The following is a 12,744-nucleotide window of genomic DNA, read 5'->3' as shown; positions in this document are numbered from 1 at the left end:
TTAAATTATGCAGAGGGCACTTAATTGATTGCTTGAAATCAGAGGAACACGTTGGGCACAAACTAAACTCAAGAGAAGACGCAATCGTGGTCCTCCTTAAAGACTGAAATGATCGCTTTTGTGAAGATGATTAAAATCAGACAGTACAAGCAACGGTTGGTGGTATTTTTAGGAGACAAGTCAGCTTGGTTGTTAAAAATGTGCTCTCTTCAAAACAGCCTGGAACAGTGTTTTATTTTTAGGGCTCTATATTTGGCCTCGGTGTAAGTTGTGTTCAATAAGATATGAAAGAACACCTCATACTATGCTATCATTCGATCGACAACAACAAATGCGATGCTACAATTATGACTGCGACCATTAAAATAAATGTTTCGATTTCGAAAAAGGAGATAATTCCATATTGTCCCAGTAGCTGTCTTTAATTAGTCGTGATCAGTGGTGTAGTGGGGATTTTTTAAGTGGGACATACAGAACATCAATCATAGGCTACAACACCAGTTGAACTAACGTTAAATTTAATGTTTTACTACTCCAAAATAATCACAGGCCAACGTTATTAAGCATAACTCGCATTAGAACAATGATCAACAAACATTTCGATAACCCGCAGACAGCGTGATTGAAATTGAATGTGGCGTCGGGAGAAGTGGGTGGACGGCGTACCCCCGCGTACCACGCCCACTACACACCTGGTCGTGATTGACGTCTTGAGCGGACTCAACGGGCTCGCTCTCATGAAGCTCGCGCCCGCCAAGGTGCACGCGCGCAAAGCCGTCCAACGACTCGACCAAAAGCAACTGGTTACTGCCTCCTGGGTCTTCGTTTAACTCTCTGTGGAGTGTTTGTTTAGCTCTCCCCGACATGGACACAAGACGAAGAGTGTTGACCATTTCCGCCCGCGTGGATGCTGCCGTCTCGTCCGTTGGTAGGACTACCATGACTTGTCCAATTCTGCGTGCGCGAGAGTTGCATGATCTCATGGATTTCTTGAAAAAGAGCAACTTTAACTTGCCATCGAGTTTATCGGTGTTGCCAATGGCGAGTAGCAAATTTCCACTTGAATTCACGTTTCCTCTCGACCGCCAAATAATTCGGCGTGTAAAAAATACTTGCTGTGTAACGTGTTTTACGCTCTCCCTCTAAAAAAAAAGCAGTAAATGCGTATTACATTGACAAGAGAAATTGTTTTGAATTGCCCTTTTTTGTGGGTGTGTTTGGATGTCTGTCAGCTGCTGCAACTTTTGCCTTCTTTTTTAACTCTTGACAGAGAAACTGTCGTATTATGATGTTGAAAAGCTCGTGTCTTTTATTTTATTTATTTATTTATTTTTATTGGGCCCCTCTCATCAATTGAGTACAAATAAGCTGGTCACAAGATTTTGTTTAACATTAAATAAATAACATTTCAAAAAACGTTTATTTTGAACATGGAAACCAAAACATAGTAGTTAGTGAATTACAGAAGCCAGAAGTCCTGACTGCAAGCCCCTCTCCATGTTCTGTTCATTTCTATTTGTATTCTACTTCCACGATTATACTGTAATGATAACAACTAATGATAGCCAGACAAATACGAAATGATGTAAAAAAAATAATGCATTGCAGAATTAAATTCTGTGATTTTTTTTTAAGTCACAGTCAAAGTTCCCTTTGACGTTTCCCCTCTTTCTCTCTGAACAAATTTGAGCTAAAGAACAACTTTGAAGCTATATGATTTTTGCTGTTTGGCATTTTTGTCGGCGAATTGGACTTCAATATTGAAATTTTTGCCTTTGAGAATTTGTTGTCTTCTTTTTTTTTTCCATCAAGTGAACTTATGGAATTTTCTTTCTTATTGTGTTGGATTCAGGTAGGACCTAGCTGACTTGACGGATGTGTGAGCTTTTTTGTCTTTTGGGCAGCTTTTTGTTTGTTTGTTCCCTTCGGTGGGTGGGTGTGGCATGGCGGGGGACCTGCTTGGACCATCTGCCTTGGGACTTGGGCCAGGAGAAGCTGGTTGGTCGGTCGGTCGGGGAGGAAAGTTGTTTCTGCACACAATGAAGGGAAAGATGCCATAAGATCGTGGAAGCCTCAGTTTAGAAAGCAAATATCTTGGCCTCCTGAGTACACACAAATAAACCGGTGCAGAATGCCCAACTGTCATCAGGTGTATTACTTCTAGTCTGGGAACGGCAAATAAAATGGCGTATAGAGCAAATAAAATGGCGTATAGATCAGTGATTCTCAAAGTGTGGTACGCAGGCTCCCTCTAGTGCAGGGGTCGGCAACCCAAAATGTTGAAAGAGCCATATAGGACAAAAAAAACCCAAAAAACAAATATGTCTGAAGCCGCAAACAAATAAAAGCCTTCTATAAAACTTACAATGAAGGAAACACATGCTGTATGTATGTAGGAGACTGGACTGTCTCAGAATTGTTTGTTATTCATTCCTTTGTTGTGTGTTCACAAACGCCCCCATAGAATTTATTTTGTAATTTTCTCGCCTGATTTTTTTTGTTTTGTTTTGGTGCATTTTATTCGCTTTTCTTAGTGTCAGTGAAGTGATCATTCATTACCGTTTTTCTGAGGCTGTCTTTGAACGCCTCTCGAGTGGAACGAGAAGAAAGAAGCCACCGAGTCGGACACAGACGTGTCTGTGTTTGTCGAGACTGTTAATAGCATAAATAAAGTGTACGTTTTAAAAAACCAACACCACAGCTCTCCTTTTTCGGAGCTGCAACATGTATCTATATCTATTTGAGCTATATTAGCCTACTATCAAAATCTTTTTCCATTTTCAAACATTTTTTATAAAGCTCCAGGGAGCCACGAGATGTCGCTAAAGAGACGCATGCGGCTCTGGAGCCACGTGTTGCCGACCCCCGCTCAAGTGGCATGCAATATACTCACTGCCTAAGTCCAGTTCAGTTGTACCGGTATGTTTTTTTCGGGGGTAATTGGTGTCAATAGGTTTGAGAACCACGGTTGTAATATATACTTACAGTGTCCACAAATAACTTGAAATGTCTGAAACTAACGCATTCATTACATACATTGTTATTATTTTTTTAATCAATGACGATACCGTGCACTCGCAGCATCCGGCTTGTTGTTCTTCGCTGCTGCATTGCGGCGGCTTTACTCCACAGGGCCACTTCCCTGGTGCCTTGGCTAATTTTGGCCAGTGAGTTGGAGGACAAGGTCAGTGTGCGTGTGCGTGTACATGAGCTCCTCTACCCTCATGGCATCTTTACAAGTGGCCTGCCAACACTGATTTGTGAGAAGCAAAAAACCCCTCACTTGCAGAGGAGCGCCCCTTTCGCTTTCATCCCAAGTTCTCCCAAATCTCCTGTTCATCTCGCCGGGAGCAATTATGCCGTCTTTCTATCAGCTTGCCATCTCTCACTGCACTCTAATTAAATAAGAAGGCGATGATGCGTTCATGGCCAACTACTGCCGGTGTGTGCGTGGTCCTCATTACGCTAAAAGCAAGTGCTTCTTCTTTGTACGGTAATAGACGGCAACTTGTTAATAGCCCCCTAGTGGTGTTTTACTCAACGCTGCTTTCGTTTGGAGCAGTCTCTCTCTCTCTCTCTCTCGCTCGCTCTCTTGCTCTCAGCCCTCGCTCCCACCTTGCTCATCCTAACCCAACATCCCCTTCTATACTCTGCTTCTTGGCTCAGAAAAGGGAAAGTGCCAGTGTGGATCACTTGGCGCGCCTGCCAGGTACGCTGCGTGATTCATCGGTTTGCCACGTAAACGGCGGCGGTATGCTTATGTTTTTGTTTTCCTGACAGCTCGGCAGGGTTGCTTGAATGGGACTGTACGTCGGCTATTACTTCTCACACTGTTGAGCTCTGCGCCATGCACACGCCGTCCGCAGAACGCCACGAGGCCGTGCCGGCCTTCCGCAAAGGCTTCTCCAAGAAAGTCGTGCTCAACTGCTGCCTGGTACGCCGGATCCTCACCTGGGCCTCCCCGAAACCACAAGGTAGCTCACGTATGTGGAAATGGGGTGACCTAATGTGGATTATGAGGTGGCGGTATTATTTTGACCCTCTTGGCATCTTTACGTTCGGCACTGTCGCGTCTGTGATGTTGAATGTGTGTGTGGCTTTGGCCTGTTGAGTGACATGGGAGTGAACAAATGAACACGTACAGTACAGTTGACTGGCTTTAGCTTCAGCCTCTGTGTACTGTGACGGCGTCAGTTGAGGTTGTCGGCAGGTTGGACAGGAAGTGGCTTGTGTATTTTGGTCCTGTTTGATCTATAAAGTGTTAAAAAGAGCACCAAAGGCCGTTTCCATCCTCTGTCGTAACCTGGGCTACAATTCATTTGAAATAGCAGTGGAAGGCTGCATTCGATTCCTTACTGATTATTTATTTATTTCATGGTGGTTGTGCAGTGATGTAACTTGAGCCAGTTGTACTTTGCAGTCTGCACGTTGCACTTGATCGACCTTTCTTTAACGGCACTCTTTCGTGCTGGCTTGTGTAGAAATGTGTTCAGTGGGAAAATAATCACCGTACAATCCTGATATATGGCCAATTTTTTTGGTGACATACTGTGTACCCTAAATTTGATATAAACAAATGCACTCCACCCGCAAAAAGTGAATGGCGATATTGCAATGGAAGAGTGTGTCTTTTTTTGGGGGGGGGGGTATGTTTTTTAAATTCTTTTCAGATAACAAAAGCCACACGTTTTAAGCACCTGAGTGTCTATCAATCAAACCTTTCACTTTTGTGGCTTGGCCCGAGTGGGGGTGAGCAGGGAGGAGGCGGCGCGGGGAAGGTGATTCAGTGGTGATGGAGAATGTCAAGTTCCATTGCGATTGTATCGATCACACCTCTCGCTCAGTGGGCCTCGTCCACATGAAAAATCAAGTGTATGTGTATGTATGTTGTGTAAGTGTGCTTGTGTGTATATATGTGTATATAGATATATATCTATATATACTGTATATATATATATATATATATATATATATATACACACACACACAGTATATGATATTAGTGCTGTCATGCTATACATTTTTTTAAAATTTATGAATTGAGAGTGCATTCTTGATTATTTACCATCATATGACCTCTTGGCCTCTCCTTTACAGCTTAATAGCGTACCAGCTTTCTGTCTTTTCATGGTTTTGGCTCTATCGCGCTTGGGTTGTGCTTTCTGGGATACTGTGAATACCCGCAGGCTAACAACGACAACAACAACAACAACAACAGCTGTTCTTGTCACGCATTAAAAAGGAGGCAATATGCAAATGTTTTCTTGTCTGCATGTTAAAAATAGAACTCATGTTGTAGTGATTTTTCAAGCGCCCATGGGGGCAACGTTTCGAGATGTAGCAATTTGACAACATTTGCCACTCTGTGAAAGTGCTGAGTGAGATTGGATTGGCCACTTCAACCTTTGGAGCTAGACAATTCTGAAAATGTCGACTAAAAATCGCTTTGTAGTGATTAGGATGTACGGAAGGAGTGAATGATTACATAATTCCCGACTCCCCAATCACTTGATGACATCGGTTGAGTTTCTTTCTTGCTGCATGCGTGCGTGCATGTGCTGCTACACATAAGAATTGTTGACCGGTGATATCTTTTAATTCTTTTTGCAACATTGTGCAACACAAAATATTCAGCAGAGTGCGAGTTAGTAAGTGAAAAAAAAAATCTATTTGTATTGAACGTGAAGATTCTGGCTGCACTTCCTAATTTCAGCCCGCAGAGGGCAGCGAAGTAGAGGGGGAAAAAGTGAATTTTCCTCCTTTTTACATCTGTAATGGACACAATAGCCCTGAACAGTGATTCAAATGTTGACTATTAATATTTATTTTCTTGTTTCTTACATACAAATTGACACAGAGGCACAGGTCCTGCCGTGTTTGTTCTTGGTGAGGGTTAGAAGGTTGCATTTCCTCGGTGGGAAATACATTTTGTGGCCCCGACCTTTTGAGAGGTGGTCAAGAGTGCAGCTCTGTGCAGAAGTGAGCTAGAAATGAGGCAATAATTGATGAGTGGCTTCCTCAGAGAAGAAAGCGGTGTGAGGGAAGGAGCGAGATAGGTTGGGGGTGTTGCGCTTTTGTCATTTATGTGATTCATGTGTTGTGGAAACAGTCGGTGAGGAATGATGGGAAAAGATTAATCCTCGTGCATTAATCTTGTCGAGGAGACTAAAATCACGGTGATGATGATGATCACTACATTTTGCATGTTGTCTGGGATTGCTTTGCTATTTTCTATAAATCAGTTTCTTTGGCATTTTATTGTGATTATTTTTCATGTTTAGCAGTCCACCTGCAACCCTCATGAAAATGATATAGAAATTGGGTGCAGGCATGCACATCCATCCATTTTATAATCCGTTTATCGTCACAGGGGTTGCGGCCGTGCTGGAGCTGATCCCAGCTGTCTTCGGGCAGTAGACACCCTCAACTGGTTGCCAGCCAATCACAGGGTACACAGTGACAAACAACCATCCGCTCTCACACTCACACCCTTGGGACAATTCAGAGTGTTCCATTAACCTGCCACGCATCTTTTTGGAATGTGGGAGGAAACCGGAGTACCCGGAGAAAACCCACCCCACCCCAGGATTATTATCAGGTTCTTGTAGAGCTTGGTGACGAGTTGATCTTTTTCATCAGTTGTGATGGAGGAGGGAAACATTTAAAACATGCAGGATAGCGGCCCTCGAGGCCCGGAGTTGCCAACCCTCTGCACTGATGGAACGCAAGCTCCCTCTAGTGGTATACGATAGTCACTACAGTTGTATTTCGCTTTTAAATTTGAAACATTTTCATGTAATCTTGAGGATTACATTTATTTTTCATTTAATTAGCTCATTCCCATTTATATGGATGCATTTGTTTTTGCTTAATTTCATGTAACTGAATAATGATGCACAGTTGTTTAGCTTTCAGTATTTAAGCACAGTGTTCATATCCAAACTGTACGTGATGTTACAGTAGCCCACCACATCCTTTCAGGTAAGCAATCAAATAACGTGTGTGCATTTAGCTTAATAGATTTGTTCTTTTCATTTGGTCTTAAAACCTGTTGTAAAATTGCATTTTATTCCTTCCCTTTCCCCTCCCAGTAATGAAATTCAAGAGGAGCACTTTCTCACCTTCTATCAAGGCCTTTCTTTGTTGCGGCTAAACAAGGAATTAGCCTCGAACAGCAGGGGATTAGTCCCCCGCAGTCGTTTGCAAAGTAGCTTGTTGAAAGACAATCGCGCTCTCTTGCCCGCCAGTTAGTCGAGCCTTTGCCCCGTAACCGAGCCAGCGTCGTTCCTGTCCACGGGAGCACCCTCCCTACATGATTAAAAATGCATTTCTCAACATGTGCATTCCTTGATGGAGACGTCAGTTCAACACATTTGACTCTCCCATCAACTATTTGCCTGGACACAACATGCAAGTCCAGCCATTTCTGTACAAATGCTAGCAATACAGAAAGTCTGGTTCCGAAAGAAGTAAAAGCATCACAGCAGAAATGCGGCAGTCTGTGCTTTGGAATTGCGGTTATCACTGATTTATTGGTCGGGATGGAGACAGATGTCTGCAGTGGTGAGCGGCGTCAGAAGCATATTCGGGTAATGAAACAACAGATGTCTGAAGCTCGGACCGGGGTGTGCTACATCACTTATGATAAAGCGTTAGTCCGCTGGATGTGCAACAGAAAAAAAATGCTTTGAGCCATTCTTAGGGCTGATTTTGTGCAAAGTACAAAGATACCTACTTATGTTGACCTTGGGGCTAACCTAGTACATGCTGGCACCATAAAAAAATGCACATTCATCAACAGGGGAAAAAAATGCATCCTTGTTTGCCATGCCTCTTTCCTCTTGCTTTCTCCCTCCTCTTCGATATGTCGCTGTTCACCCCTCTGCTCTCTGCTTGCCAAAAATGAGAGAAAAAAAAGCGACTGTCTCTTTACTCAACTTTGCAAGCTGCCAATTACATTGTACCCTGCTTAGAAGTACCTGCAGCCTAACAGACAGTCTTGGTGGTTATTGAACGCTTGACTTTTTAAAACCACGATAAACCGGAAATCGGCCTATAGCTCCATGCAACACATGACTTATCGAGCGACCTCTGCGTCCACTTTGAATTGAGAGCTGATTGTAAATGCAAGTGAATTTCCCCTCTGTTCAGCAGTGCTCCGGTAAAATAAAACTCCCTCTCTCATTGTGAAGGTGTTCTTGCTGCCGCACTGCTGGTCCCAGAGCGGCATCCACAAACTGCAAGGTCCTTGACACGTCTCAGACAGTGAGGTCATATTTGCACCCGCATAGTCGTACATGCTCTGCTTTGCTAATGACGCCCGTCCCAATCGTCTCCCTCTTTGAGTTGACTTTGTGTCTGTTGCCGGAATTGGGTCAACAAGGCACGTCGGGAGCAAGGAAATGAGGTCACGGTCAGGAGCGTCTCGGCTTGGCAAGGGCGCCGTGTATACGCGCTGTTATGACCGTTGTCTTAACAGAGGCGGCATGTCTGGTCCCGAAGTGACGATTGTAAACAAAGGCCGCTCGCACTTTCAAAGAGACAACTCGTTTGGATCTGGAGGTTTGCGGGAAATGGCACCCAAGTGATGCAACTTCCTCATCTTTGGCGAAGTGTTTCCTGGCAGTTCGCTTGTGGTGAACGACCTTTGATATCGTTTGTGCCTTTGTCTGATGACACCATTGTCAATGTGAATCTGATTCCAAGTTCGTGGTTTTTTTTTTTTCACTCTGTTGAATGGCTTGCAGGCCTTTGGATGATGAAATCACCTTTATCCTGAACAAGTACAATTCAGTACGGTGTGTCGTCATTGTGGGGGGGGGGGGGGGCTTTAAAACAGGCCAAAAATCCGATGTCAGTTGGAAGCTTTTTTTTTTTTCGGTAGTGGTGTAAGTAAAGTTTGAGGATGTTCACTGTATTGGAAAAAAAAAGAAATAAAAATCGAACCCAGATAAACATCTCAAATTAATGCAAAATCTGCTTTTCATTTGTCGGCAAAAATATTCTTTGCTTGCCTTCCGAGCATGTAAACACGGGCTCGTATCCTTCATTGGCGCTGTTGACACTGGGAGCCAAACTCTGCGTTTTGGCTTCGACACAAACGATCCTGTGGCGCGGTGATATTTCCCACAAGCAGCATCTAGGAGTGAAATATTGACGTCTCTGAGGACAGCATTGTTGGCTGGAGCTTCGGGAAGCGCTTCATCAGCATGCAAGTGTGAGCGCATGGCCAACACGTCAGGATCAGTGTCCTAGAAAATCTTTTTTTCATCAATTCCCGGCAGGTGAAAACACTGTTTAAATAAAGGATATTCCTTGAGAAAGGCGGTCCAACTTTTTTTCAGGGGCAAATCGTAGTTATGAAACCCCCCCAGGGGCACACGGTTATAACGGTGAAACCACATCTAGAATCACTTTGGGTGTAACGGTACAGCACGATAAAAATCGTCCAGTAAGGCACATGTGTCAAAGTCGAGGCCTGAGGGCCAGATCCGGCCCCCCACGTCATTTTATGTAAGGAGCAAATCACGTGTGTCAACTATCATGATTCTTGCTGAAATCTGTACCGAAATGTCAAATTGTCATGGGAAATAAATAATGAGATTTTCCACTGGCCCTCCAAGGAAAGCCGTAACTCCGAAGTGGCGCGCGACAAAAAATAAATTTGACACCCCTGCAGTTAGGGAACAAAAAAGATTTTTTTGTGTGAACAGGAAACAATTCAACAGTCCTTTATTTTTTAGCAAAATTTGTCTTGAGTTTGACCGAGACAAGTCAAAAAGTCCATCCAAGCTACATTATCTTTGTACCGTATTTTCCGCACTATAAGGCGCACCTAAAAGCATTCAATTTTCTCAAAAGCCAAAAGTGCGCCTTATAATCGGGTGCGCCTTATATGTGGATCAATATTCTGATTTCTTGGAAGTAGTGTTTTAAATGTTCTGTAAAGCGCTTTGTTACAGCTGCAGCGATTGTGAAAGAGCTATATAAATAAAGTTGTATTTTATTGTATTCCTTTTAGCGTAGCTCCATCTTGTGGCTGCATAACGCAACCGCAGCCACTATTGCGGCTTCTATTCTATGCCCCTTAAAATGCGGTGCGTCATATATATAAAAACTGTTTTAAAATAGGCCCTTCATTGAAGGTGCGCCTTATACTCTGAAGCGCCTTATCGTGCGGAAAATACGGTAATTCATGAATCAATAGTCCAAGCTGTTAAAAGTTCAGATAACCAAGGTTATTGATAATGGAAAAAAGAAACTCCTGGTGATTCTCACTTAACTTCGTTTAACTTGACATTCTGTGAAACCCCCACCCTGATGTGGACGACAGCAATTCAGCATACGCGAGGCTGCAGTGTGCCATTGCGTTTAAAGAGCCGCCTGGCCCCCGCTTTAAGTAAATACGGCGGCGCTGACACTTTCCAGGCCGGCTCATGCTCAAAGTGAGCGATGAGGCGGCGGAAGGCAGGATCGTGTTCACGGCTGCCCTCTTTCGGTCTTCGTTGCCACCGCGTTTTGTTTCCATACAGCAATAATGGGGATGCGCCTAAGGCTCAAGACAATTCGCCTGAGTCAGCGCGTGTGCTTTTACATTTTCATTCACTTTTCAGCATCAGCAAATTTGTAAAGATAAGGATGACACACCTATTTAGGCGTGACCTTTTCCAAAGCGTCTCTGTGCTTATTACCATCCGGCATACGTCAAGAAAAGCAGGGTGCACGGGCAGGTTGGCGCATACGTTGGAGAACAATAGATATTCATGCGAGGAGCCGTCTCATATCCTTTTCAGCAGAGCCTCCAGGGAGCGTATGCGTTAACATACGTAGCGCTCCGTGTCCTCAGCAATTCATTACTCTCGTCGGCTATCGAGCTGCAGGCTCTTATCTGTGGCGGCGCCCCGTATCGGCGCAGCCTCTCCTTCGCCATCTTCACGAAAAGCACTGAATTGGCCTTCATCACTTTTGCGCAGGAGCCAAGTCGCTACATTGCTGATGTGTACTTTGTGGCAAGTAGGAATTCTGTGGTATCACCGATACGGGTCCCTCTGCAACGGATCCGCATCGATAAACGTGGGTTTACTCTTGTCCAATTATCTCCTGTCGCACTTTTTCCCCAGGACGTGGTCAATCTATGTAAATGTGCTAATCGTTCTCTGGTGGCTGAGAAAAGCCCCCCCAGTGTGCTGAGTTTGCCTTCGTCAGCAAGGGAGGAAGGCATCAACCGGCTCTTGCGGCTCGGAAGGAAGATCGCTTGATGCCATTTTGCTTCATTTGGCGCACTCTCTTTTTGTTTCCCCCATCCCCGGGCCCAAAGCCCAGACCTAACCGTGCTATCTGAAGTGGGATTCTTCCTCGCTTTGGATGCCAAGGAAACTTGATCAAAAATCATAATTCTGCTTTTTAGTACCTCGGCAGAATGTCCTGCTTGTTGATTTTTAGTGAGCGCACAACCAGTCAGCCTCCACGCAATGAAAGTGCTAATATTTGCAGCATGCATCACAGCTTTTTAATCAGTGCTTGATTGACACTCGGAGACTTCAGCCCGAGTGCTGCGAAATGCCTCATATGAGCACCACCTTGAATCGGCTCAATTAAGGCCCCACGCTTCATTTTAATGGCTTATTGCGCCCAAGGTACGGTGCCTCAAGAGCCTAGCAGACAATCTGCAATTAAAAAAAAAAAAATCTCTAAATTCACCAGAGTTGATACATTTCAGATGAACTCGTTCCCAATCCACACACACGGCAATAAGCGCCGTGTCCGTCACTCGTCTGGAGTTTCCCGGATGGACCTGTTTAGATTTTGTCGGTTCTTGTGTTCCGCCCTTCGAGGGTGAGAGACGATTGTCGATGGGCTTCGGAAGTACAGTAGCAGTATGTTTTGTCCTCGTTGCGTACTTTAACTTGTCAACGTGTTTGGATTGAACCCCGCCAACGCACGCACACACACCTACGACACACACACACACACACACACTTTCATCAAGTTTTCCTATCACTTTGAGTAAACACATCTTTCCCCTGACTCTGTAAGGACTTGGAATGTGGTGATTTGCTCCATACATCACACTGACATCCAAATGTCGCCTTAGACGTTGCTTTTAGAGATAAAACGGTATGAAAGTTGAATACCAGGTGAGCAAAAATCAACAGAGGAGGAAGCAAGGACTCGCCACACAAACCCAAACCAAAAAATATGTGCCACTCGGAGACAATTTTCATTATGAGTTAATAAACAATTAGCTCCCACTTTAAAAGTATGACTCGAACACGTCTTCATTGGCGACGTCAGCGTGCTAAACTGAAGACGTGTTCAGTCAACTGTGTAATCTGCACATATCAATAACACCCACCTTTATTCTATTAGCTGCCGATGCTATCGCTAATAACATGCCGTGTCAGACGATCTGAAAACGAGCCGGCGGCGCAGCCGATTTGTCTCGGGGACGCTTGATACGTGATTAACGATCATTACAATTGGGAGGAGCCCCGCTGTGAATATTAATTGTCAAAAACTTAAATATGCCACAAAGTGTGATCTCAAAAGAGTTGAATATCATTTCAAACTCATCTTACACGACCCTTGAAATGCACGCAAGACTCTCCTCAACTTCCACTCACTGAACTTTACTTCTCCCAAACATACGCAGCTTGTCTCCTGCAACATATTTTCTTGCCAGCAATCATCGTCCTACTTTCCAAAATAGACAACACTTTGTCACCTAAGAGAAAACCATCAGAA

General features: G+C 44.1%; 1 protein-coding gene across 3 annotated transcripts in view; it reads left to right on the top strand.

Annotated features, from left to right (window-relative positions):
- The first annotated feature begins 748 nt into the window (after nt 1-748).
- Nucleotides 749-12,744, top strand: part of kcnip4a (potassium voltage-gated channel interacting protein 4a) — a 51,915-nt gene continuing 39,919 nt past the window's right edge. For 2 of the 3 annotated variants that reach the window (XM_086104815.1, XM_086104819.1), the window contains exon 1: nt 749-928. In XM_086104815.1, coding sequence (XP_085960941.1) covers nt 865-928 — 64 coding nt within the window. In that variant the 5' untranslated portion in view covers nt 749-864. Of the gene's footprint in view, nt 929-1,852; nt 3,710-3,780; nt 3,975-12,744 lie in introns of all 3 variants that reach the window. The other variant, XM_086104813.1, reaches the window with a different exon arrangement.

This window comes from Hippocampus guttulatus, chromosome 2, assembly GCF_054856545.1.
Source record: "Hippocampus guttulatus isolate MCC_2025c chromosome 2, RoL_Hgut_1.0, whole genome shotgun sequence".
NCBI classification, from domain to species: domain Eukaryota; kingdom Metazoa; phylum Chordata; class Actinopteri; order Syngnathiformes; family Syngnathidae; genus Hippocampus; species Hippocampus guttulatus.
This window is presented reverse-complemented; position numbering and strand designations above follow the sequence as displayed.